This window comes from Pan troglodytes, chromosome 20 (assembly GCF_028858775.2).
Source record: "Pan troglodytes isolate AG18354 chromosome 20, NHGRI_mPanTro3-v2.0_pri, whole genome shotgun sequence".
In the NCBI taxonomy this organism is placed as follows: domain Eukaryota; kingdom Metazoa; phylum Chordata; class Mammalia; order Primates; family Hominidae; genus Pan; species Pan troglodytes.
Window position 1 is genome coordinate 5483414 of NC_072418.2, and position 27967 is coordinate 5511380.

A 27967-nucleotide genomic window follows, 5' to 3' on the forward strand; every position below is an offset into this window, starting at 1 on the left:
ACTGCACTCCAGCCTGGGCAACAAGAGTGAAACTCTGTCTCAAAAAAAAAAAAAATATATATATATATATACATATATATATATATACACACATATATATATGATATATATATAATGTATCAGCAGTAGCACGGGTCTGACGGTTCCTGATTGGCTCCGAGGAGGGGGACAGCTCCGGGTGAAGCCTGAGGAGAATCCGCCCCTTCTCCAGAAGGAGGAAGAAGGGCCCTGCTGGTCACACAGGACCCAGACTGCGGTGGGGGTTTTCCCACCACCGCCCCGCCCTCCCTGGGGCCCCCACCTCACCCTCTCCCGGCGCCCTTCACCGTCAACCTGTCGGGCCGGGTCTGAGCAGGTCTGGAGGTGGGCGGGGAGCCCTGGCCTCCCCACCTCCTCCCGTCCCCACCCTGTTCCCAGCACTCAAGCCTTGCCACCGCCGAGCCGGGCTTCCTGGGTGTTCCAGGCAAGGAAGTCTAGGTCCCTGGGGGGTGACCCCCAAGAAAAAGGCAGCCTCCCTGCGCACCCGGCTGCCCGGAGCCCTCTCCAGGGCCGGCTGGGCTGGGGGTTGCCCTGGCCAGCAGGGGCCCGGGGGCGATGCCACCCGGTGCCGACTGAGGCCACTGCACCATGGCCCGCTCGCTGACCTGGCGCTGCTGCCCCTGGTGCCTGACGGAGGACGAGAAGGCCGCCGCCCGGGTGGACCAGGAGATCAACAGGATCCTCTTGGAGCAGAAGAAGCAGGACCGCGGGGAGCTGAAGCTGCTGCTTTTGGGTGAGTCCAGGGTCGGTGGGCGGTGGGTGGTGAGCAGTGGGCGGTGGGCAGCCAGCAGGGGTGTCGGGGCAAGGAGGCGGATCAGGCTAGGTTGGACATTGGCATCGTGGAGCCCTCGCCTCCTCCCAGGGAATGGGGATCCTGGAACCCATTTTCCAGATGAGAAACACTGAGGCTCAGAGAAGCCAAGTTCCTTGTCCAACGTGCGACCAGCGGCCAGGTGCCCAGGCCTGTCCACTGCGTGGGGCATACACAATAGCAGACGTGGCTCTACCGGGCCCCTGCCGGGCAGGCCCAGCATGCCCTACCTGTCTGTGTCATGGCGAGGGAATGATGAGCTCAGGTGTGCAACCCGTTCTGGCCAGCCCGCCCGCAAGGGAGGGGCCGGCTCCAGCCTCTCCTTCACCAGGACGCTCCCTCTCGCCTTTACCTCCCTGCCATGGCTGGAGAGGGCTTGTCTAGGGCTCCTTTGGGGGCTAGAAAGGATGGATTGATTGGTTCATTGGTTCATTCATTCATTATTCATTCATTTAAGATTTATTGAGTAGCTCCCAGGAACGAGGCAGCCAAACGGGAAGATATTTCTGTCTTCCTGGATCTCATTTCCTGTGAAGGAGCCAAGACATTTAGTCTGTAAACTCATAAGCAGATAAAATAATTCTGGCAACAAGAATTATCTAGGAGAAAACAAAACAGGGTGATGGCTTCCATGCGGAGGCTTCAGATGGGGGAGTCGACGTCAGTAACGGTTCAAGATTCTGAACTCTGGCTGGGTGTGGTGGCTCAAGCCTGTGATTTCAGCACTTTGGGAGGCCCAGGCGGGCGGGATCACTTGAGGTCAGGAGTTCAAGACACAGCCAGGCCAACATGGTGAAGCCCCGTCTCTACTAAAATACCAAAAATTTGCCAGGCATGGTGGCTCATGCTGTAATCCCAGCACTTTGGGAGGCTGAGGTGGGTGGATCACAAGGTCGGGAGATCGAGACCAGCCTGACCAACACGGTGAAACCCCATCTCTACCAAAATACCAAAAATTAGCCAGATGTGGTGGTGCGCGCCTGTAGTCCCTGCTACTTGGGAGGCTGAGGCAGGAGAATTGCATGAAACCAGGAGGTGGAGACTGCAGTGAGCTGAGATCATGCCACTGCACTCCAGACTGGCGACAGAGTGAGAAGCCATCTCAAACAAATAAACAAACAAACAAAACCAAAAATTAGCTGGGCATGGTGGCACACACCTATAATCCCAGCTACTTGGGAGGCTGAGGCATGAGAATCGCTTGAACCCAGGAGGCAGAGGTTGCAGTGAGCTGAGATCGGGCCACTGCACTCCAGCCTAGATGACAGAGCAAGACTCATTGTCAATAAATAAATAAATAAATATAAATAAAATAAATAAATAAATCACGCCTGTAATCCCAGCACTTTGGGACGCCAAGGCGGGCAGATCACTTGAGGCCAGGAGTTCGAGATCAGCCTGGTCAACGTGGCGAAACCCTGTCTCTACTCAAAATACAAAAAAATTAGCCAGGTGTTGGTGGCATGTGCCTGTAATCCCAGCTACTGGGGAGGCTGAGGCAGGAGAATCGCTTGACACCGGGAGGTGGAGGCTGCAGTGAGCCAGGATTGCACTATTGCACCCCCAGCCTGGGCAACAAGAACAAAACTCCGTCTCAAAAGAAAAAAAAAATTCTGATCTCTGAAACCTCAGGGTCTTCTCATTCCTGTAGCTTGTTTCCCCAACTACCTTCCCCTGATTATGGCCCCGTTGGCCTAAGCCCGGGGATGCTAGCCTGGGAGGGTCTCCTGGGATCCCCGAGCTCTGAGTTGGGGGCTGGAGAAGGTCTCAAGTCTTCTGGACTCACGTTTGTCTGCCCCGGGCAAAGAGCTTGATCATCCCGTGATGGTTGCTATCGTCCTTTCCTCGTTCAGTGGGAAGAGGCAGCCCGAGAGGAAAGAGAGAGAACATCGAGTGGGATGGAGGGGACCCCCAGGAACTGCACCTTCACTGAGGGCCCTTTCTTTCTTTTTTCTTTTCTTATTTTTATTTTTATTTTTTTTTGAGACGGAGTCTTGCTCTATCACCCAGGCTGGAGTGCAGTGGTGAGATCTCAACTCACTGCAACCTCCGCCTCCCAGGTTCAAGCAATTCTCCTGTCTCAGCCTCTTGAGTAGCTGGGATTATAGGCAAGCGCCGCCACGCCCAGTTAATTTTTTTTTTTTTTTTTTTTTGTATTTTTAGTGGAGATGGGGTTCCACCATGTTCGCCAGGCTGGTCTCGAACTCCTGACCTGGTGATCAACCCGCCTTGGCCTCCCAAAGTGTTGGGATTACAAGCGTGAGCCACAGGGCCCAGCCTCTTTTTTTTTTTTTTTTTAGATTGAGTCTTGCTCTGTCCCCCAGGTTGGAGTGCAGTGGTGAGATCTCAGCTCACTGCAACCTCCGCCTCCTGGGTTCAAGTGATTCTCCTGCCTCAGTCTCCTGAGTAGCTGGGACTACTGGTGTGCACTACCACACCCGGCTAATTTTTGTATTTTTAGTAGAGATGGGGTTTCACCATGTTGGCCAGGCTGGTCTCGAACCCCTGACCTCAGGCGATCCTACCACCTTGGCCTCCCAAAGTGTGGGGATTACAGGCGTGAGCCACTGCACCCAGTCAAGGGCCCTTTCAACTCTAGCCTTGATCCCTCTTACTGAACTAGATAAAAGAATATTTCAGCAGGGCATAGTGGTTCATTCCTGTAATCTTAGCACTTTGGGAGGCCTAGGTGGGAGGATCGCTTGAGCTTAGGAGTTTCAGACCAGCCTGGGCAACATAGCAAGACCCAGTCTCTAAAAAAAATAAATAAATAAAATAATTAGCCAGGCATGGTGGTGCGCACCTGTAGTTCCAACTACTTGGGAGGCTGAGGTGAGAGGATCACTTGAGCCTGGGAGGTTGAGGCTGCAGTGAGCTATGATCATGCCACTGCACTCCAGCCTGGGTGACAGAGCAAAGCTGACTCTGTCTCAAAAAAAAAAAAAAAAAAAAAAGGCCGGGCGCAGTGGCTCATGCCTGTAATCCCAGCACTTTGGGAGGCCAAGGTGGGCAGATCATGAGGTCAGGAGGTTGAGAACATCCTGGCTAACATGGTGAAACCCCGTCTCTACTAAAAATATAAAAAATCAGGGCTGGGCGTGGTGGCTCATGCCTGCAATCACAGCACTTTGGGGGGCCGAGGAGGGTGGATCATGAGGGCAGGAGATTGAGACCATCCTGGCTAACGTGGTGAAACCCCATCTCTACTAAAAATACAAAAATTAGCCAGGCATGGTGGTGCGCACCTATAGTCCCAGCTACTTGGGAGGGTGAGGCAGGAGAATTGCTCTAACTTGGAGGCAAAGGTATGCAGTGAGCCAAGATCACATCACTGAACTCCAGCCTAGGCAATAAGGGTGAAACTCCATCTCAAAAAAAAAAATCTATCTATCTATCTATCTATCTATCTATCTATCTATCTATATTTGACATATTAATGTGTCATATTATGTCACATTATGACATATCATATCGATATGTCTTATTATTTTAAATAAATAGGGTTACTTAGGCTATCTACTTCTTCTTGTGTGGGTTTTGATCATTTGTGTCTTTCAAATAATTTGTCCATTTTGCCTGTGTTATCAAATTTATTGGCATAACATTTATAACGTTCCCTTGTTCTCCTGCTACTGTCTGTAGGATCTGCAGTGATGTCCTCTCTTTTGCTCTTGGTATCGATCATTTCTGTCTTTGCTCATTTTTTCCTTGATCTATCAAGCTAGGGGTTTATCACTTTTAGTGCTCTTTCCTCGAATACCTCAAGGTCATTTATCCCTGACCTTTGCCTGGCTGGCCCTTTCACTCCATGTAGGTCTCAACCCAAGTGTCGCCTCCTCAGAGAAGTCTTCCCTGACTACCCTAGCTATAAAGACAGTCCTATCTTCTCCTTCCCCTTACTCTGTTTGATTTTTCTTCCTGGCCCTCACTATTTGTTTACTTGTTTATTGTTTATCTCTCCAGCTATACAGCAAGCAACAAAAGGGTAGGGACCACATCTGTCTTCTTCATCCCTGTGTCTCCAGCATCTAGCACAGGTGTACAATGAGCCTACCATATAGTAGATGCTCAAGAAATGCTGAATGAATGAATGAATGAATCATTTTTGGGGAGAACTTCCCCCAGACACTGTATCATATCTTCCTGGAGCTGGGAAAGTCCCTTCCACATACCACTCTGGGCACTACTCAGCCAGCCTCAAAGCAGGAAGCCCCTTCTACTGATGGAGGGCAGGGGATGTCATCCATGTCCCCAGGCACTGATGTAGCACTGTGGACTGTGGTTTAAACCACCTCATCCCTGGAGACAGGTCTGAGGGCAGCCTCCAGACCTCTGTCCCTGCTTGGAAACAGGAATTGAATCCAAAAGCTGTTTTTTTTTACCTGGAGGTGGCTGATCCTTTTGAGGAAGATGGCAAAAAGGACCAGGGTGGGGGTGGGTCTGTCCCTGACATGAAGCAACCCTCATATTGGGGAAGGGGGAGAGTCAGAATGAAGCCGTGAGCCGGGTATGGTGGCACATGCCTGTAGTCCCAGTTACTCGGGAGGCTAAGGCAGGAGGATTGCTTGAGCCCAGGAGTTCAAGACCAGCCTGGACAACATTGCAAGACCCAGTCTCCAAACAAAAACAAAAAAGAAAAGAGAAGAAAGTGAACAACAACAAAAACAGGAAAATAAAGCTGTGAAAGGGACCAGTTATGTCCTTAGCACTTTAAACATTTTATTTTTTATTTTTATTTTTTGAGACAGAGTCTTACTCTATCACCCCGGTTGGAGTGCAGTGGCGCGATCTCGGCTCACGGCAACCTTTGCCTCCTGGGTTCAAGCAATCCTCTTGCCTCAGCTTCCTGAGTAGCTGGGACTACAAGTGTGCACCATCACGCCCGGCTAATTTTTGTATTTTTAGTAGAGACGGGGTTTCACCATGTTAGCCAGGCTGGTCTCGAACTCCTGACCTCAGGTGATCCACCTGCCTTGGCCTCCCCAAAGTGACGAGATTAGAGATGTGAGCCATTTTGCCCGGCCTGTTCTTAGCACTTTGAGGCAGGCACTGCTAGTTTCCCCCAAAGGATAAACTGAGGCTCAGAGAGGCAGAGCGACTTGCCCAAGGTCACACAGCTGAGACTCGCACCTAGAATTCTGGTTCCAAAGTCCATGCTCCTGACTGCCCTGTTCGCCTGCCTTGGGGGACAGAAACACCACAGAGCCCCAGTGCCAGATGGGGAAAATGAGGCCCAAGGAGGCAGCAGGATTTATTGGGGGTCAGCAGCTAGTCTGAGCCAGAGCGGGACTGAGAGGCCGAGCCTCCTGCCCCTGCGGCTGCCCGGCCTGGCTCCCCACTTCCCCAGCAGCTGCGTTTCCTGTGAGGGCCTGGTGCTGGACTCTGTGCACATAGCTGGCTCCAGTTGCCTTGTGATGACTGGGGCTTGGCACGGTTAACCCAGTTCCTTCCTGGCATCTGCCGGTTCCACTTCCTCCTCTCCTCCTCTGTGCCCAGGAGGAAGCAGGAACTTCCCGTCTGGGCCGCATGGCCTTTAGGGGTGTCCTAAAACAGATCACTCCCCCCATTTCTATCCAGGAGCTGGGGGCTGTCTGGGGATCGGGGGGCACTGGAGAGGTCCCAGAATCCTTTGCGGCTTCAGGACAGCAATGGACTGCAAAGAGGGGGTTCTCATGCAGCTCTTCAGGCTTCGGGTGATGACCCATCCCTGAGTCATCAAATCTGTGTCGCAGGTGGCAACAGGATTATCATTTATTTCCTATAACAAAGCAGAAGAGGAAAAAAAAAATCAGTGCATCACAAAATAAAGCCAACTGTTGCTTGCCGAGACTTCTGTTTGTTCTCTGCACTTTTGGGGCAAACTAAGATCTGAGAGTTGGAAGACAACTGGGGGACAGGAGCCCAAAAGGTCCAGTCCTGGCTGGGCACGGTGGCTCAGGCCTGTCATCCCAGCACTTTGGGAGGCTGAGGAGGGGTGGATCACTTGAGGCCAGGAGTTCAAGACCAGTCTGGCCAACATGGTGAAACCTCGTCTCTACTAAAAACACAAAAATTAGCCGGGTGTGGTGGTGCACGCCTCTAATCCCAGCTGCTTGGGAGGCTGAGGCAGGAGAATCGCTTGAACCTGGGAGGTGGAGGTTGCGGTGTGCTGAGATCACACCATTGCACTCCAGTCTGTGTGACAGAGCCAGACTCTATATCAAAAAATAAAAATAAAAACAAAAAGTAAAAAAAAGGAAGAAGAAGATCTGAGGGTTGGAAGGCAACTGGGGGACAGGAGCTCAAAAAGTCCAGTCATCGGCAGTTGGGCTCAATGCCGCACCCCAAGGAGATGTCGAGCCTCCCAGAGTCTGTAAAAACATCACTTTAACAGACATGTTAATGACACCTACCCCAGCTCGACTGGCCGTGTCCCATTTTGTTGGTGAAGGACTCACACGACCCCAAGTTTACTCCCCTGGGGTTCCACTTGCTGTGTGACCCAAGGCAAGTCACTAAACCTCTCTGGTCCTCCGTGTCTCATCTGCAAATGGGAAAATCATAGAATCTGTGAGGATTAACTGGGGATCCGTAGAGTCTCTGGGCTCGGGGTTGGGAAGACGGTAAGATTTAAATCATGCTAGCTGTGATTTTTATTATGATTGTTATAATTATTCAGGCAGGGTAAAGGAACCTCCAGGTATAATAATTTAGAAACCCATAGGCTCAAGGTGGCTCATGCCTGTAATCCCAGTACTTTGGGAGGCCAAGGCAAGTGGATCCCTTGAGGCCAGGAGTTTGAGACCAGCCTGGCCAAAATGCAAAACCCTGTCTCTACTAAAAATACAAAAATTAGCCAGACATGGTGGTGCACACCTGTAATGCCAGCTAGTCTGGAGGTTGAGGCAGGAGAATCGCTTGAAACCCATGAGGCGGAGGTTGCAGTGAGCCAATATCAAGCCACTGCACTCTAGCCTGGGTGACAGAGTGAGACCCTGTCTCAAAAATAATAATAATAATAATAAATAAAAGCCCATAGGCTCTGGACTCAAACAGAACTGAGTTTGAATCCCAGTCTGCCACTCACCAGGACCATCGAAGGAATTGTGCGACCCACGGCAATTCTCTCAACGGCCCCGAGACTCAGTTTCCCCACATGAAAACAGGGCTAAGAGTTGTCCCTCTCTTGGCCGGGCGCAGTGGCTCACGCCTGTAATTCCAGCACTTTGGGAGGACGAGGCGGGTGGATCACAAGGTCAGGAGATCGAGACCATCCTGGCTACAATGGTGAAACCCCGTCTCTACTAAAAAAAACAAAAAAAATTAGCTGGGTGTGGTGGTGGGCGCCTGTCGTCCCAGCTGCTTGGGAGGCTGAGGCAGGAGAATGGCGTGAACCCGGGAGGTGGAGCTTACAGTGAGCCGAGATCACGACACTGCACTCCAGCCTGGGCGATAGAGCAAGAAAGACTCCCTCTCAAAAAAAAAAAAAACTCGGGAGGCTGAGGCAGGAGAATGACGTGAACCCGGGAGGCGGAGCTTGCAGTGAGCCGAGATCGCGCCACTGCACTCCAGCCTGGGCGACAGAGCGAGACTCCGTCTCAAGAAAAAAAAAAAAAAAAAAAAAAAAGACTTGTCCCCCTCTCATGGTGAGGCTCAGGACAGATGGTGGGACTCCAGCTCTTAGCTCACCAGGGACACCCAGTCAAGGGCCAGCAAGCTCACAATTCCCTCTGCTACTAGCCCCAAATAGCCAAAGCTCCAAAAACTGGATGGTCCCCCATAGTGTCTCCATGAGAAACTCAAAGAAATGGGCGGGAGGATGTTTGTTTATTGCAGTGACTCCATTCCTACATTCCGCTGCAGGAATATTAGTGAGTTGACATGTCCCCATCCTAACATGCAATAAATTCTGGAATCTGAAGCTCTCACAGCTCTGCATCAGAGAATTTCAGATTGTGGACCTGGGGGATGTTGTCGTTTAAGTAGTTTGTTTATTTATTTATTTATTTATATTTTATTTATTTTTTTAAGATGGAGTCTCGCTCTGTCGCCCAGGCTGGAGTGCAGTGGCATGATCTCGGCTCATTGCAAGCTCCGCCTCCCCGGTTCACGCCATTCTCCTGCCTCAGCCTCCCAAGTAGCTGGGACTACAGGCGCCTGCCACCATGCCCGGTTAATTTTTTGTATTTTTAGTAGAGACGGGGTTCCACCGTGTTAGCCAGGATGGTCTCGATCTCCTGACCTCGTGATCCGCCCGCCTCGGCCTCCCATAGTGCTGAGATTACAGGCGTGAGCCACCGCGCCCGGCCCTTTATTTTTATTTTTTTTGAGAAAGAATCTGGCTCTGTCACCCAGGCTGGAGTGCAGTGGCATGATCTCGGCTCACTGCAGCCTCCGCCTCCCAGGTTCAAGCAATTCTCCTGCCTCAGCCTCCTGTGTAGCTGGGATTACAGGTGCGTGCCACCATGCCCAGCTAATTTTTGTATTTTTAGTAGAGACAGGGTTTTTGTATTTTTAGTAGAGACAGGTTTCACCATGTTGGTCAGGCTGGTCTCGAACTCCTGACCTGGTGATCTGCCTGCCTCAGCTTCCCAAAGTGCTGGGATTACAGGCATGAGCCACCGCGCCCAGCCCTAGTTTTTAATTTTTTTTGGAAACTTTTTTTTTTTTGAGACAAGGTCTTGTTCTGTCACCCAGGCTGGAGTGCAGTGGTGTGATCATGGCTCACTGCAGCCTCAACCTCCTGGGCTCAAATGATCCTCCTACCTCAGCTTCATGAGTAGCTGTAACTACTAGTGTGCACCACTACGTCTAACTAACTAAATATATATATATATATATATTTTTTTTTTTGTAGAGATGGGGTCTCACTATGTTGCCCAGGGTGGTCTTGAACTCCTTGGCCCAAGCCGCCCCCCTCCCTTAGCTTCCCAAAGCACTGGATTTATAGGCATGAGCCGCTACACCATGCCCAAGCATATACACTGTTTTCTGAACCATTTTTGACTAAGTTGCAGACCTGGTACCTTTTTTTATTTTTTTATTTTTGAGATAGAGTCTCACTCTGTCACCCAGGCTGGAGTGCAGTGGTGTGATCTCGGCTCACTGCAACCTCTGCCTCCCAGGTTGAAGCAATTTTCCTGCCTCAGCCTCCTGAGTAGCTGGGATTACTGGCGCCCACGACCACGCCCAGCTAATTTTTGTATTTTTAGTAGTAATTTTTGTATTTCACCATATTGGTCAGGCTGGTCTCGAACTCCTGACCTCAGGTGATCCACCCGCCTTGGCCTCCCAAAGTGCTGGGATTACAGGCATGAGCCACTGTGCCTGGCCCCTGATACCTTTTCCTCCCTAAATACTCAGCGAGTTTGAGTTGCACTGAGAAGGAAAAACACTGCAGGACCTTGATCAAAAGCATGACACAGTGCCCTCCGCTAACACACAGTCCTGATTTGCAATTTGCCAGTTTTCCCAATTTCCGTGTGAACGTCCTTTACAGCAAGAGAAAAGCCTTTTTCTTTATTCCTTTTTTTTTTTTTTTTTGGAGACGGAGCCTCACTCTGTCACCCAGGCTGGAGTGTAGTGGCACGATCTCAGCTCACTGCAACCTCTGCCTCGGGTTCAAGCAATTCTTCTGCCTCAGCCTCCCGAATAGCTGAGATTACAGGCGACCACCAGCATGCCCCGCTAATTTTTGTATATTTAGTAGAGACAGAGTTTCACCGTGTTGGCCAGGCTGGTCTCGAACTCCTGACCTCAAGTGATCTGGCCACCTCAGCCTCCCAAAGTGCGGAGATTATAGGCATGAGCCACCGTGCCCAGCCGAGAAAAGCCTGTTTCTTGACTTTGAGCCAAATAGACATGACCCCTGGAGAAACTGAGGACTGGAGAGGCGAGGCGGCCACTCCCGACCTGCCCCCATGGCTCTCCAGTGTGCAGGTGGCACCTGCTAGGTGGAGTTGGAGGCGTTGGAGACAGCCCTTTGGGGAGATGGGAGGTGACACCCCCGCCCCTTCTCCGTGCTCCGGCCTTCTCCTCTGCTCCCATTTCCTCTTTCTGGGCCCCAACCAAGCCACTCCTTCCCTTTTTGCTGCCGCTTGCTCGATCAAGTCCTGCCTGCACCGACCCCCACCCCCGCCCTCTGCACGCCAACCCTGGAGGCAGAAGCAGTCCCATCCCCTCTCCCATCGCTGGATGGGGCCCATGCTGGTGCCCCCAGGAGCCAGACGAGATGCTGGGCAAGCCTCCAGCCCCCACCTCCCACCTGGTGGATCATACCCATTTTACAGATGAGAAAATTGACACACAGAGAGGGGGAAGGGCAGCCTTGGGATGTCAGAGCTTAGCGGGGGGCTGAGCTGGTGTCTTTGAACTTCTAGTCCCAGGCTCTTGAAGACTCCAGCATCAGTATCCCGGACCCAGGGCCGGTTTGGCAGGTGCACGAACTGGGCTGTCCCGGAGGGTTCCAGGCTCAGAAGAGCCTGAAGTTTCAGCTTGCACCCAGCCCCAGAAATTCTGTGGCTGGCCCTGCAAGGACCCTGCCAGATTTTGTACCATCTGTCAGCAAGGTCAGGTCGATTCTGTCTCCCCAGTGTCTCTCAAATATGTCCTCTCCTCTCCAGCTCCATGACAGCCACCTTGGTCCAGCCCCACGGCTGCTCACCTGAACCAACGCAGTCCCCACTGCCCTGGTCCGGGCTCCCCCAGACCACCCCCCACAGCCTGTCCTCCCTGCAGCAGCCACCAGAGGGCGCCTGTGAGCACCTGAGTCAGGGCCAGTCCCTCCTCTGCCCACAGCCCTCCATGGCTCCCAAGTCCCTCAGGGTCAAAGCCCAAGACTTCCCTGCAACCCACAAGGCCCAGCACAACCCACCCTCCCCTCCTTCCTCTCTCCCCCTCCTCACTCTGCTCCAACCACAAGGGCCTCCTCACTGTTCCTCCAATATGCCAGGTGCGGCCCTGCCCCAGGGCCTTTGCACGAGCTGTTACTGTCGCCTGGTGTGCCCTCTAAGATTCTGACAGCGACCTTCTGGCCTTCACAAATCACTTCCACTGAGAGGCCTTCCTTGACTGCGTGGCTATCGTAGTCACCTAATTACTCCTTGCCCTATTTATCCTATGTTATTTCTTTCGTAAAAGTTTCTCTACCTGAAATTATTGTAGCAAATAATACATATTAGTATTGTTATGATAAATAATAAAAATAGGCCAGGCACGGTGGCTCACGCCTGTAATCCCAGCACTTTGGGAGGCCGGGGCAGACGGATCACTTGAGCCCAGGAATTTGAGACCAGCCTGGCTAACATGGTGAAACCACAGCTGTACTAAAAATACAAAAATTAACTAGGCGTGGTGGCACGCGCCTGTTACCCCAGCTACTTGGGAGGCTGAGGGAGGAGAATCACTTGAACCTGGGAGCCAGAGGTTGCAGTGAGCTGAGATTGCGCCATTGCACTCCAGCCTGGGCAACAGAGACTCTGTCTAAAAAAAGAGAAAAAAAGAAAAAAGAAAAAAACCCATAAGAACCATAACCATAAAAAGTATTAAAAACACAAAAACTGGCCAGGTGGCTCACGCTTGTAATCCCAGCACTTTGGGAGGCCAAGGCGGGTGGATCATGAGGTCGAGACCACGGTGAAACCCCGTCTCTACTAAAAATACAAAAAAATCAGCCAGGTGTGGTGGCGGGCGCCTGTAGTCCCAGCTACTCAGTAGAGGTTGAGGCAGGGGAATGGTGTGAACCCGGGAGACGGAGCTTGCAGTGAGCCGAGGTCGCGCCACTGCACTCCAGCCTGGGTGACAGAGCAAGACTCCATCTCAAAAAAAAAAAAAAAAGAAAAAGAAAACAAAAACAAACAAAAACTTTCTGGCCACACAAAAATAGCTGGATCTGGCCCTCAGGCAGCCGGAGTTTGCGACCCTTACTGTGAGCATTTTATAATCAATTCATTTGGCCCTCAGTTTGATGCAGCAGGCATGGTCTGTTGAGGTCCATGTTTTGTTTTTTTGTTTGTTTGTTTTGTTTTTTTGAGACAGGATCTCGCTCTGTCGCTCAGGCTGGAGTACAATGGTGTGATCTCCGCTCACTGCAATCTCTGCCTCCCAGGTTCAAGCGATTCTCCTGCCTCAGCCTCCTGCGTAGCTGGGATTACAGGCGTGAGCCACCACACCTGGCTAATTTTATATTTTTAATAGAGACGGGGTTTCGCCATGTTTACCAGGTTGGTCTCTAACTCCCCACCTCGGGTGATCCGCCTGCCTCAGCCTCCCAAAGTGCTGGGACTACAGGCATGAGCCACCGTGCCCAGCCTGAGGTTCATGTTTTACAGATGGGGAAACCGAGGCACAGAGCGTCAAAGCCGCTAGCCTAAGGTCACTGAGTGAGGTCCCGGCTGCACCGGGGTTTGAACCCAGGAGGCCTGGCGTGGAGTTGGGGGTGTCTGACGTGGGGTTGGGGGTGTCGGGGGTGGGAGTCCCGTGGAGGGCTGAGCGGTTCTGCTGCTCCATCCCCAGGCCCAGGCGAGAGCGGGAAGAGCACCTTCATCAAGCAGATGCGGATCATCCACGGCGCCGGCTACTCGGAGGAGGAGCGCAAGGGCTTCCGGCCCCTGGTCTACCAGAACATCTTCGTGTCCATGCGGGCCATGATCGAGGCCATGGAGCGGCTGCAGATTCCATTCAGCAGGCCCGAGAGCAAGGTGAGCCACCAGGGCAGGCAGGGGCCCAGGGCAGGCAGGGGCCCAGGGCAGGGTTCCCCAGACCCTGGAGCAGGGCCAAGTTCCCCAGACTTCAGGGCAGGGCAGGGCAGGGCAGGGCAGGCAGGGAAGGGTCCCCAGACCCTGGGGCAGGGCCATGTCCTCCAGACATATGTGCATACATACAAGTGCACACACAAGTATACACGCATAAGTGCACACACGCACATGTATGCACACACGCACAGACATGCACACAAGGACACACACATACCTACATGCTCACAAAGATACAGACGCATGCCCACATGCACACACCCACACACATACAAAAATGAATGCACACACGTGCACGTGTGCATACATACAAGTGCGCACATAAGTATACACATATACATGCACACACGTGCACACATGTGCACGCACACAAATGCACACAAGGATCCATGCAGTTGCCCCCACACAGATGCACACTAAGTGCACACACAAATGTACACACCCAAACACGCCCATGCACGTGTACACACACATAAACACACACAAGCATGCATGCAAATTCCCACATGCACACACATACACACATGCACGTACACAAACTCACAAGGATACACACATGCCTGCATGCAATCCCCCCATGCACAAGCACGCACATGTGTGCACACATACAAATGCACACACAAGCACACCTATGCACGCACCCACAAATGCAGCCAAGGATACATGCGCGTGCCCCACACACAAATATGCAAACAAATCACACACCCAGACACACCCATGCACATGTGTACATCTATACACACACACACACGAGCACGCTTGTACATGAACAAACACAGAGAAATGCACACACAACACAGAGTCCATCACAAAGGTCTGAGCAACGCGAGTGCCTGGAGGGAGCTAGGGCTGTTTGGGGAAAAGAAGGGGAATCCCAGAGTCTGGCGGGCAGCTCAGGGTTCACGCGCCTCTGGGGGACTTCTGAGGGGCAGATTGCTTCAGTCCTCTGTGTCTTAGTCGCTTCATCTGTAGAATGGGGGGACTGTGAGTGCCGTGCTTCCTGGGAGCCAGCTAGTGTAAAGAGCGGGGCTGGGTGCCAAGGAGGCCCTTGACCCCTGTGGGTGCCATGCTCCCTCTGAGCCTGGGCTCGCCCGAGCACATATGCCCTCTGCAGCCCCTCATGTGGTGGCCTGTGCTTTTCCCTCTGGGGATCCATGCAAGAACAGATGGAGGACAAATCAGAAGTGTGCAGGGGGCTCGGGAGCTCTGGGGAAGAAGGAGAGCAGTGGGAAGAGAGCATGTTTCAGGGAGGGACGCGGGGGCTTGCAGAGATGCCTGCGGAGGGCAGCCCCACTCAGAAAGGCTACCCTAACTGCCCCCGTCCTCCCTCCCCAGCACCACGCTAGCCTGGTCATGAGCCAGGACCCCTATAAAGTGACCACGTTTGAAAAGCGCTACGCTGCGGCCATGCAGTGGCTGTGGAGAGATGCCGGCATCCGGGCCTGCTATGAGCGTCGGCGGGAATTCCACCTGCTCGATTCAGCCGTGTAGTGAGTCTGGGGTCTGCAGGGGATGGGCGCGTGGGGAGGAGCTGAGGGCAGGGGCCAGGCTGGCTGGCTTCCTGCAGCAGGAGATATTGTGGGCGCAGATGGGCTGTGAGGTGGTCCTGCTCCAGGATGAGGTCCTTCCAGGGGGACCCTAATTCCCGGGGGACCCTGTTCTGGGGGTGACCCTTTTCCTGGGGGAACTCCCTTCATGGAATGACCTTGTTCCTGGGTGGACCCTGTTCCTTGGGACTCTGTTCTGGCGGTGATCTTGTTCTTGGAATGACCCTATTCATAGGGGGACTCTGTTCTAGGAGTGACTCTGTTCCTGAGGGAATCCAGTTCCTTGGGGAGACCCTGTTCTAGGGGGTATCCTGTTCCTAGAGTGACCCTGTGCCTGGGGGTCCCTGTTCCTGCGAGGACCCTGTTTCAGGGGTGACCCTGTTCCTGGGGGAACCGTATTCCTAGAGTGACCCTGTTCTTGGGGGGAACCCTGATCCTGGGGGGAACCCTATTCCTGGAGAACCCTGTTCCTGGAGTGACCCTGGGCCTTGGAGTCCGTGTTCCTGTGAGGACCCTGTTTCAGGGGTGACCCTGTTTCTGGGGGGACCCTGTTCCCGGGGATGACTCTGTTCCCAGGGAGACCCTATTTCCTGGGGGATCCTGTTCTGGGGTTGATCCTTTTCCTGGAGTGACCCTGTTCCTAGGGGCGATCCTGTTCCTGGGGGGACTGTATTCCTAGAGTGACCCTGTTCTTGGAGGGACCCTGTTCCTGGGGGGACCTTGTTCCTGGGGGAACCCTATTCCTAGAGAACCCTGTTCCCGGAGTGACCCTATTCCTGGAGGGAACCTGTTCCTAGAGTGACCCTGTTTTAGAAGGGACCCTTTTCTGGGGGTGACCCTGTTTCTGAGGGAACCCTATTCTGGGAGGACCCTGTTCCTGGAGTGACCCTGTTCCTGGGGGGACCCTGTTCCTAGAGTGACCCTGTTTTAGGGGGGACTCTGTTCCAGGGGAGACCCTGTTCTGGGGGTGACCCTATTCCTAGTGGGATCCTGTACTAGGTGTGATGGTGGATGTCCAAGGTGGCTTGATGTCTGGGAAGACTGTTTCCAGGCTACTAGCATTCTTGGGGCAGCGCCACCTCTGGCATAGCAGCTCTCCTGGGGGACACCACTCCTCGATGAGGCCATTCCTCATGTCACGCCATCCTTCGGGTCACCCTGCTCTGCGTGTGAAGCTGCTTTTCCTTGGGGCTCCATTGCCTCAGGTGGGGGACGCTCCTGGGCCATCTGCCAACTCCAGGGACCCCATCCCCACCCAGGGAGCTCTCCTCCCCCAGCAGGGTCCTTGCTGGGCCTTTCGTAGGGCCTGGGAAGCAAAGGGAGGCTGGCTGGAAGGCTGGGCCTCAGGACTCCTTGCTCTGCAGCTACCTGTCCCACCTGGAGCGCATCACCGAGGAGGGCTACGTCCCCACAGCTCAGGACGTGCTCCGCAGCCGCATGCCCACCACTGGCATCAACGAGTACTGCTTCTCCGTGCAGAAAACCAACCTGCGGTGAGCGCTCCACCTAGGCCCAGCCTAGGGGGCAGGGAAGGCTTCCTGTAGGAAGGGCAAAGGAGCTGGGGCCCTGAGGGATGAGTAGGAGTTTCTTAGGCCCAGCCTTCAAGGAGCTGCCAAGCTAGGGGAAGCAAAGCTCCATGTAGACACCTCCAGGCCCCCAGGTAGTCAGGACTGGGACCTGTGGGAGCCCAGGCTGAGGCATCAGAGATCCAGGAGAGAATATCTTCTTGGAGGAGGGAATACTAATGGGGTTTTGAAAGATGAATAGGAGTTCAGTAGTCCTAACCCTGAAGGGGCTGCTGGGGAGGAGGAAATAGAGACTATACAGTCAGGACCAGGTCTGGGGAGGCCTAGTCTGGGGAGCTCAGAGGTGATCCCTGTCGTCATCAACACTGGGGGATGGACTAGAGTGTGAGGCTGGAAGTCAGGAAACTCAGAAAAAGGAGGAGCCAGGACAGTGGGCGTGGGGATGGAAAGGAAGGGATGGGCAAGAGTTGTTTCTGATGTGGAATGGGCAGGACTGGATGAGTGTGGGAATTAGAACAGGAAGTCAAAAATGACACCTGAGTTTTTTGTCAAGGTGATGGGGGTAGACAGTGGAGCCGGTGGGCTAGAGGATGAAAAGGTGGTGATGGAGTCCTTTGGGACAGGTTGAGTCTGAGGGGCCTAGGGGGACTCCACCTTAGCTGGCAGACAGAGGTGGGAATGGCCAGTGCAGCACCCTAACCCTAACCCTAACCCAGCAGAGCAATGGCCAATGTCAAAGGTCAGGAAAGGAAAGGTCAAGAATACAGTGAGAAGAATGACTCTGGGATTGGCAGTTAGAGGGTCACTGGTGACCTTAGCAAGATCTGTTTCCATGGGCTGATGGCGAGGAGCTGAGCAGGGGTGCAAAGTCATGCCCAGAGACAGCGATTGTGTTTGACCTACCCCTATTTGGCCTTCCTTTCCCTAAATCCCCCAAACCTATTGTTTTGGCCTCTTCAATAGTCCTTACTAGGAAGGTTCATAATTTATCTGTTTTCTGTGGGTCTCCTCTACAAGATGGAGAGCCTCACAAGGTTAGGGGCTGAGTTTGATTTTTCTGCTTCTTTAGTGAATAGCTAAAGGTCAGAGTAGAAGTTGGTAAATGTGGGTGGATGGTTGGAAAGATGGAATGGGGGCAACCCGCTCGGGTCCCCTTCCACGCTGTGGAAGCTTTGTTCTTTCGCTCTTCACAATAAATCTTGCTGCTGCTCACTCTTTGGGTCCACACCACCTTTAAGAGCTGTAACACTTACTGCAAAGGTCTGCGGCTTCATTCTTGAAGTCAGCAAGACCAAGAACCCACCAGAAGGAACCAGCTCCGGGACACAATAGTAGTGTTAGTACCCAAGGATGACTTCTATGGGAGAGATACTTGGTCTGGGAATCTTTAAAAAAAAAAAAAAAAAAGGAAAGATGGAAGGGAATGGATGGGTGGATGAATGGGTGGATGGATAGATGAATAGATGGATGGATAAGTTGAGGGATAGATGAGTGGATGGATGGAGTGGGAGGATGGATGAGTGGATGAATCAATGGATAGATGGATGAGTGGGTGGATGGATGAATGGATGGATAGATGGATGGATTGAAAGAGGGATGAGTGGATGGATGGATGGATGGATGGTTAGATGGGTGGATGGGTGATACATGAATGGATGAGTGGGTGGATGAGTGGATAGATGGATGGATGGGTGGATGAATGGGTGGATGGATGGGTGAATGAGTGGATGGATGAATTAATGGGTAGATGGGTGGAAGGGTGATGGGTGAATGGATGGGTGGGTGGATTGGTGAGTGAAGGATGGATGGATGAGTGGATAGATGGATGGGTGGGTGGGATGGATGAATGGATGGATGAATGGGTGGGTGAATGCATGGATGGATGGGTGGATGAGTGGATGGATGGATGAATGAATGGGTAGATGGGTGGCAGGTGATGGATGAATGAATGAATAAATGGGTGAATGGGTGAGTGAAGGATGGATGGATGAGTGGATGAATGGATGGATGAATGGATGAGTGGATGGGGGTGTGGGTGGGTGGATGGGTAGATGGGTGGACGAGTGAGTGGATAGATGGGTAGATGGATGTATGAGTAGATGGATAATGGGTGAATAGATGGGTGGATGGATAGATGAGTAGATGAAGCGATGGATGGATGGGTGGATTGAGTAAATGGGTGGACAGGCAGGTGGATGATGGATGGATGAATAGATGGGTAGATGGATAGATGGATAGATGGATGGATGAGTGAATGAATAGATGGATGGGTGGATGGATAGATGGATGGATGGGTGGGATGGATGGATGGATGGATGAATGGGTGGATGGATGGGTGGATGAGTGGATGGATGGATGAATGAATGGGTAGATGGGTGGTGGGTGATGGATGAATGGATGAGTGGATGGGTGGGAGGGTGGGTGGATGGGTAGATGGGTGGATGAGTGAGTGGATAGATGGGTAGATGGATGGATGGGTAGCTGGGTAATGGGTGGACAGATGGGTGGATGGATGGATGGATGAGTAAATGGAGAGATGGATGGGTGGGTCGGTGGGTGGATTTTGTAAATGGGTGGACAGGTGGATGGATGATGGATGGATGGATAGATGGGTAGATGGATAGATGGATGGATGAGTGAATGGCTGGATGGGTGGATGGATGGGTGGGTGAATGGATGATGGATGGATGGATAGATGGGTAGATGGATAGATGGATGGATGAGTGAATGGCTGGATGGGTGGATGGATGGGTGGGTGGGTGGATGGGTGGATGGATGAGTGAATAAATCGATGAATGGGGTGGGTGGGTGGATAAAAGTTTAGGAGTGAAGGTAGAGGCTGGGAAATCACGGGGAAGTCTGGGCCAAGGAAGTGATTTTTAGGTGTGGCCCAGGAGTGAGACGAATGAATGGAGTGAGGGCTCAGAGGACACTGAGACCCGAGATGAGAGGTGATGCCCACAGTTCCCAACTGGTCAGTTGCTGATCCCACTCCCGTCTCAGTCTCCAGAGCCCCCTCTCGATGGCTGCTTACCCTGTCTGGCTCTGGATGTGGGGTTTGAGGGACTCTGAGGATGCATGGGAGGAGTGGGTCTCAGGGATCAGGAGACACATCCAGCAGCTGCAGCCTAACTGCTTCATCATCAGTCCCGGTTTCCCCTCCTGTGCAATGGGGCAAGTCCCTTCTTGCTTGAGGCCCTGGGCCGGGCCCGTCCAAAGCCTCTGCTCTGGGACTTCCTGAGTAACGGTTGCATCCCCAGGGAAATGACGCACAGATGGTTATCAGCGACCCACATTTCTCAGAAGAGAGAGAACAGGAAGGTGGGGGCAGGGTTCAGGCTTTTGTTACGGTGCGTGGGGCTGAGTCACAGATGGAGGGGAGGACATGTGCTCTGGGAACAGCCCTCATTCCCATCTGTGTGGCCACTGGACATGCCCATGGCCAGCCAGAGCACAGGAGCCCCATAGCACAGATGGGAAAACTGAGTTTTGGAGATGTTTGGCCATTTCCTCCGCCGGGTCACACAGCCAGCACCAGGGCACATCTCAGATCTGTCCGACCTGCTCCCCTCTAATGTGGGGGTAGAAAGCAGGCAGCCCAGCACAGTAGAAGCTTGGGAAAGTCCCCGCTCCTCCCTGGATCTCAGGCTTCTCATCTGTAAAATGGGCGTAAGACTCATCCTTGCCTCGCGGGAATGACATGGCAAATCCACGAGAGGCTAGCACCTATTCTTGCTGTCGCTATTATGGATCTTGGCATATCCCAGACGTGATGGGGGTTGGGGGTGTCACGGAGCAGGCTCCTGAGCTCTGAAAGGGGGCACCTCGGTTCCCTGTAGGATCGTGGACGTCGGGGGCCAGAAGTCAGAGCGTAAGAAATGGATCCATTGTTTCGAGAACGTGATCGCCCTCATCTACCTGGCCTCACTGAGTGAATACGACCAGTGCCTGGAGGAGAACAACCAGGAGGTGCGCCACCGCCTCCCTCGCCCTGCCCACTTGTTGGCCCAGGGACCCTCACCTGAGCAGGAAGCTCTGGTGCAGAAAGGGAGGGGTCCCTGCTCTTGAACGGGCCTGTGTGTGCCCAGCATGGCTATGAACTTGACCCTTCAGCCTTTTGTGGTCAGATTGCAGCAACCCAAGACACAGACCTACAGCATTTGTTTGGTCAGGACCCCAGACACACACACACACACACACACACACACACACACACTACAGTGCACACACGCACATGCACACACGCACATACACAATGCATGCACACAAACACGCACAGACACGTGCATAATACATGCACATACACACGTGCACACACGGGACACGTACACACGCAGTGCACATGCACAATACATGCACACGAACACACATGCACCACACACATGCACACTTGCATGCACTCACGTGCACAATACATGCATATGCACACATGCGCATACACATGAACACACACATGCACACACAGTACACACATGCACACGCGCACACACATGCACTACACACACGCACACACACGCGCACACATGCACACACGCACACGCACACACAGGCACACACATGCGTGCACACACACATGCACGCACACGCACAGGCTGGAGTGCAGTGGCGCCATCTGGGCTCACTGGAAACTCCGCCTCCCGGGTTCACACCATTCTCCTGCCTCAGCCTCCGGAGTAGGTGGGATTACAGGCACCCGCCACCACGCTCGGCTAATTTTTTTTTTGTATTCTTAGAAGAGAGGGCGTTTCACCATGTTAGCCAGGATGGTCTCAATCTCCTGACCTCGTGATCCGCCCGCCTCGGCCTCCCAAAGTGCTGGGATTACAGCCGTGAGCTGCCGCGCCCGGCCAGGTCTCCCTCTTCTTATGAGGACAGCAGTCATGGACTTGAGGGCCACCGTATTCTAGTATTGCCTCACCTTAACGACCTCTTCAAAGACCCTATCTCCAGGCCAGGTGCAGTGGTTCATGCCTATAACCCCAGCATGCTGGGAGGCCAGGAGTTCAAGAATCTCTCTCCAGATAAGGTCACACTCTGAAGCTCTGGGGGGACATGAATTTCGGGAGGACACACTTCCAACCAGCACAGGCACAAAACCATGTCAGGCACACCCAGGCAGCTGTCCATATGGAAACACGGGCACACCCGCCTCAGCCCCAGCCAGGCAGATAGGGGTGAGCCCATGCCCCTGGAGCCAACAGCCCCGTCTCCGCGATGGGAGGGTTTCCTGTCCCACCTGGCTGGTTGAAGCACTAACCTGCTTCTGCCCCCAACACAGAACCGCATGAAGGAGAGCCTCGCCTTGTTTGGGACTATCCTGGAACTACCCTGGTTCAAGAGCACATCCGTCATCCTCTTTCTCAACAAAACCGACATCCTGGAGGAGAAAATCCCCACCTCCCACCTGGCTACCTATTTCCCCAGTTTCCAGGGTAAGTAGTTCTAGAACTTTCTATACCCTTCGACTCCCAAAAGCAGCTCCGAAGAGAGATGCTAATCCAGACTCTACTTCAGCCTGGAGTCACCGGAACTTTCACATAGGATCAGACCCACGTTCTAGACTCAGCTCCATCCACTGCCCAACCTCATTGAATCTGTTTTCCCTTCTGTGGAATGGAATAAAATAGCAGAGGCCCTTGGAACTGAGTAAAGTGAGGAATTCTAAAAAGACGTAGCATATCACGTACACCTTAAACATTTTATTTATTTATTTATTTTTGAGACAGAGTCTTGCTCTGTCACCAGGCTGGAGTGCAGTGGCGTGATCTCGGCTCACTGCAACCTTTCCCTCCAGAGTTCAAGCGATTCTCCTACCTCAGCCTCCCTAGTAGCTGGAACTACAGGTGCGCGCCACCACGCCCAGCTAATTTTTGTGTTTTTAGTACGAAAAGACGGGATTTCACCATGTTGACCAGGATAGTCTCGATCACTTGACCTCCTGATCCACCCGCCTCAGCCTCCCAAAGTGCTAGGATTATAGACAGGAGCCACCACGCCCAGCCAAACATTTTATTTTATGCTTGTTGGCCAACATTTGGGGTTTGAGCCAAGATCCTTCAAGCATGGGTTTGCTATGTAGAGGTCACTGTTGTAAAGCACATCTGGAAAGATTGTCTACTATTTCCAGAATCTGCCTAGGTTTTAAGAATGATTCTTTTTCTTTTCTTTCTTTCTTCTATTTTTTCTTTTTGAGACAGAGTCTTACTGTGTCACCCAGGCTGGAGTACAGTGGTGCCATCTTGGCTCATGGCAACCTCCAACTCCCGGGTTCAAGTGATTCTCCTGCCTCAGCCTCCCAAGTAGCTGTGATTACAGGCACGTGCCACCAAGCCTGGCTAATTTTTAGTAGTTTCCTGTCCTATTTTTAGTAGAGATGGGGTTTCACCATGTTGGTCAGGCTGGTCTCGAACTGACCTCAAGTGATCCACCTACCTCAGCCTCCCAAAGTGCTGGGATTACGGGCGTGAGCCACCGCATCTGGCCATAACGTTTCTTTTTCTAATCTTTCATAGTGATCTCATCTATCCCTAATTGGATAGCAATTTCTTTTTCTTTAATCCATTTTTTCTTTAATTTTTTTTTTGTTTTGTTTTTTGAGACGGAGTCTCGCTCTGCTGCCCAGGCTGGAGTGCAGTGGCACAATCTCAGCTCACTGCAAGCTCTGCCTCCTGGGTTCACACCATTCTGCTGCCTCAGCCTCCCGAGTAGCTGGGATTACAGGTGCCCGCCACCACGTCTGGCTAATTTTTTGTATTTTTGGTCGAGATGGGGTTTCATCGTGTTACCCAGGTTGGTCTCAATCTCCTGACTTCATGATCCACCTGTCTCGGCCTCCCAAAGTGCTGGGATTACAGGCGTGAGCCATCATGCCCAGCCTATTTTTTCTTTAATTTCTTTTCTTTTCTTTTTTTTTTTTGAGATGGAGTTTTGCTGTTTTTGCCCAGGCTGGAGTGCAATGGCACAATCTCGGCTCACCGCAACCTCCGCCTCCCGGGTTCAAGCGATTCTCCTGCCTCAGCCTCCCGAGTAGCTGGGATTGCAGGCATGAGCCACCACCCTGGCTAATTTTGTGTTTTTAGTAGAGACGGGGTTTCTCCATGTTGGTCAGGCTGGACTTGAACTCCCGACCTCAGGTGATCCACCCGCCTCGGCCTCAAAGTGCTAGGATTACAGGCGTGAGCCACCACACCTGGCCTTTCTCTTTAATTTTTAAAGCAGAGCTTTGAACAATGTTTCCAAAGCACACAGCTTAGTTTTGTAATACAACGACCTTCTTTCATGCGGCACTTGTAGCTACAGATTTGCATAACGTTTCTTTTAATTGCATATGAATCAAGACACCTTCAACGGGCAAAAACAGGTTTGGGAACAAACTCTCAGTCCATCCAGAGGGTGAAAGGGCCACAGGGCAACTACAGAGAAACACCATCTAGTGTTGGGCACCACTTAGTATATTTTACAAAGGGGAGGCAGAGTTGTGGTTAATCCAGGGACCAACGTGGGGAAGGTACATATTCACTAGCACTTTCCCCAGAACACCACTGTGAGGATAAAGTGTGGTGGCGGGTGTCCTGCTTAGCTACTGCCGAGTAACAAACCATCCCCAAACTTAGTGACTTAAACTGGCCATTTTCCTTTGCTTATGATTTTGTGGGTCAGGAATTTGGGAAAGGTTGAACTGGGTAAGTTCATTTCTGATCCATGTGACATCAGCTGGGCTCTATGGGATTGGAGATAAACTTCCAAGATGGCTTCTTCCCCCATATGTCTGGTGCCTTGGTGCTCTTGGCACTCTTGGCCTCTCTCTCTGTGTCTCTCCCTGCCTCCCTCTCCCATCTCATCTCTCTCTCCTCCCCTTTCTTCTAGTCTGTCTCTCCTTTTCCACCTCCCCTGTTCTCTCTGTGTCCATCTGGGGCCTCATGATCCACAGCCTCTTCACATGGTTTGAGCTTACTCACAATATGGCTGCCTCAGGGTAGACAGACTTCAGCCCAGGTGGAAGCTGCTTCTCATGATAGCCTCAGAAGTGTCAGACGTTACTCTGCCACATTCTGTTTGTCAAGCACATCACTCATATCAGCCTGGATTCAAAAGAAAGAGACTCCATCTCTTGAAGGCAGCATGACACATGCATACAGGGAGGGAAGGAAGTGACGGCAGCCATCTTGGAGATAACTTGCCTTCATGTCCTGGGGATGCCGTAACAAAGTACCACAAACTGGGTGGCTTAAAACAACAGAAAACAACAGAAGTCCAAAGTTAAGATATTGGCAAGATTGGTTCCTTTTGGAGGCTCTAAGGGAAAATCCATTCCATGCTTCTCTCTCAGCTTCTGGTGGTGGCCTACAATCCTTAGCTTGTAGACATATCACTGCAATCTCTGCCTCCATGTTCACATGGCTGTCTTCTCACCATGCCTTTATGTGTCCTCTCCTGTTGTTATAAGGCCACCAGTCATTGGATTTAGGGCCCATACTTTGGTATGACCACTTTTTTTTTTTTGAGACAAGGTCTTGCTCTGTTGCCCAGGCTAGAGTCCAGTTGTGTGATCACAGTTCACTGCAGCCTCAACCTCCTGGGCACAGGTGATCCTCCCACCTCAGCCTCTTGAGTTGCTGGGACTACAGGCGCACACCACCACACCTGGGTAATTTTTGTATATTTCTGTAGAGACAGGGTTTCGCCATGTTGCCCAGGCTGATCTGGAACTCCTGGGCCCAACCACACATCTGTCATCCACCTGCCTTGGCCTTCCAAAGTGCTAGGATTACAGGCGTGAGCCATCACGCCTGGCCATGACCTAATTTAACTTAACTAATTACATCTGCAAATATCAGATTTCTAAAAGTCATATTCTGAAGTTCCAGGTGGACATGAATTTTGGGGGACACTGTTCACCTCAATATACAAGCAACCATAGTAGATGAGTCCTTAGTACATGCTTGACACCAGGTCCACAATCAGTAAACATAAACTTTGGTGAAGTCACCAGGTTTTGATCCCTGGTCTTGTCATGTCTCAGAGCCCATGAGGCCAATTTTAGCCAATTATACCCACAAGATTCAGGGTCTGGGAGATAGACGTCAAGTTGTTCCAGGATGGTGGCCTGGATAGCCCCTCTTCCTTGCCAAGCAGCCCTGGGAATCAGCTCATAGTTTAGAGAATTTGGGAACAGGATAAGGTAGATATTTTTTTCATTCAAGTCAAAGGGAACCACCCATGACTCATCCTTGTCTCCCAGCACAAGTGACTGGTGCACTCTTTGCTGACTCCCAGCCCTACCCTCTGCTGTGCTGAATAATATTTGTGATAATAATAAGAAACCACACTTTGGGAGGCTGAGGCATGCAGATCGCTTTAGGTCAGGATTTTGAGACCAGGCTGGCCAACATGGCAAAACCCCATCTCTGTTAAAAATACAAAAATTAGCTGGGTGTGGTGGCGGGGGCCTGTCATCCCAGTTACTCGGGAGGCTGAGGCAGGAGAATCGCTTGAACCCAGGAAGTGGAGGTTGCAGTGAGCTGAGATCATGCCACTTCACTCCAGCCTGGGCGACAGAGTGAGACTCTGTCTCAAAATAATAATAATAATAATGATAATAATAATAAAATTAATAACAGCAGCTAACACATCTACTGCACTGGTGGAAGCACTCTACAAAGCTTCTTTAATCTTCATGTTAAAACCCTATGCAGGGCTGGGCACAGTGGCTCATGCCTGTAATCCCAGCGCTTTGGGGGGGGTCAAGGCAGGCTGATCATTTGAGGTCAGGAGTTCGAGACCAGCCTGGCCAACATGGCAAAACCCCATCTCTACTAAAAATACAAAAATTAGCTGGGCATGGTGGCAGGCGCCTGTAATCCCAGCTACTGCCAAGATTGCACCATTGCACTCCAGCCTGGGCAACAGAGCAAGGCCCCATCTCAAGAAAAAAAAAAAAAAGAGGACTCTCTTCCCTTCGTTTGGCCTTGATGCTGCCATCTTCACAGTCCTGGGATATTTGTCTCTGCGATTCCAGTCTTCCAACTGCACTGGCTGTAAGCGAGGCCAAGAGAGTGTCTCTCTTTAACACAGTTCTGCCCAAAGTCCCAGAGCTGGGTCTCATTGGTCCATTTCAGGTCACATGACTCGTGTGAGACAATCTCCTGTGCTCCCATTGGCTGGGCCAGAGTCGTGTGACCAGCTATGACTACAAAAGATGGAGTCAACGCACAGAAAAATGACAGGCGCCATCCCTGGGTCCCTTCAGTGCTGGTTACAGGGAAGAGGGTCTCCAGAGGCCCCCTGGGTCCAAAGAGGGAGGGTCCTCACCCCCTTCCCACACTGTTTCCCCAGGCCCTAAGCAGGATGCTGAGGCAGCCAAGAGGTTCATCCTGGACATGTACACGAGGATGTACACCGGGTGCGTGGACGGCCCCGAGGGCAGCAAGAAGGGCGCACGCTCCCGACGTCTCTTCAGCCACTACACATGTGCCACAGACACACAGAACATCCGCAAGGTCTTCAAGGACGTGCGGGACTCAGTGCTCGCCCGCTACCTGGACGAGATCAACCTGCTGTGACCCAGGCCCCACCTGGGGCAGGCGGCACCGGCGGGCGGGTGGGAGGTGGGAGTGGCTGCAGGGACCCCTAGTGTCCCTGGTCTATCTCTCCAGCCTCGGCCCACACGCGAGTGAGTCGGGGGACGGACGGCCTGCTGCTGGCCGCTCTCTTCTCTGCCTCTCACCAGGACAGCCGCCCCCCAGGGTACTCCTACCCTTGCTTGACTCAGTTTCCCTCCTTTGAAAGGGAAGGAGCAAAACGGCCATTTGGGATGCCAGGGTGGATGAAAAGGTGAAGAAATCAGGGGACTGAGGACTTGGGTGGGTAGGCATCTCTCAGGAGCCCCATCTCCGGGGGTGTCACCTCCTGGGCAGGGTTCTGGGACCCTCTGTGGGTGACGCACACCCTGGGATGGGGCTAGTAGATCCTTCAGGCGCCTTCGGGCGTGGACTCTGGCGCACTCTAGTGGACAGGAGAAGGAACGCCTTCCAGGAACCTGTGGACTAGGGGTGCAGGGACTTCCCTTTGCAAGGGGTAACAGACCGCTGGAAAACACTGTCACTTTCAGAGCTCGGTGGCTCACAGCGTGTCCTGCCCCGGTTTGCGGACGAGAGAAATCGCGGCCCACAAGCATCCCCCCATCCCTTGCAGGCTGGGGGCTGGGCATGCTGCATCTTAACCTTTTGTATTTATTCCCTCACCTTCTGCAGGGCTCCTTGCGGGCTGAAATTAAAGATTTCTTAGAGGCTGCGTCGCCAGCGTCCTGTTTAT

At 52.4% G+C, this 27967-nt stretch overlaps 1 protein-coding gene across 2 annotated transcripts; it reads left to right on the forward strand.

Annotated features, from left to right (window-relative positions):
• Positions 1-160: 160 nt before the first annotated feature.
• Positions 161-27966, forward strand: GNA15 (G protein subunit alpha 15). 2 transcript variants are annotated; one of them, XM_054673859.2, is made up of 8 exons: positions 210-772; positions 12866-13050; positions 13343-13527; positions 14917-15071; positions 16493-16621; positions 20494-20623; positions 21933-22086; positions 26990-27966. In XM_054673859.2, the coding sequence occupies exons 3-8, from the start codon at positions 13381-13383 to the stop codon at positions 27214-27216; spliced, it is 942 nt and encodes a 313-aa protein (XP_054529834.1). In that variant the 5' UTR covers positions 210-772; positions 12866-13050; positions 13343-13380; the 3' UTR covers positions 27217-27966. The 2 variants fall into 2 exon arrangements, with proteins under 2 accessions (XP_016792520.1, XP_054529834.1); XM_016937031.4 differs by lacking the exon at positions 12866-13050 and having other exon boundaries at positions 161-772.
• Position 27967: the final 1 nt, after the last annotated feature.

Excerpts from the sequence above, each read along its gene's own strand:
- GNA15 (XM_016937031.4), top strand. The coding sequence starts at position 628 with ATGGCCCGCTCGCTGACCTGGCGCTGCTGCCCCTGGTGCCTGACGGAG. Across the intron at positions 16,622-20,493 it reads GTGCAGAAAACCAACCTGCG|GATCGTGGACGTCGGGGGCC; the intron begins GTGAGCGCTCCA and ends GGTTCCCTGTAG. Across the intron at positions 22,087-26,989 it reads CTATTTCCCCAGTTTCCAGG|GCCCTAAGCAGGATGCTGAG; the intron begins GTAAGTAGTTCT and ends CTGTTTCCCCAG.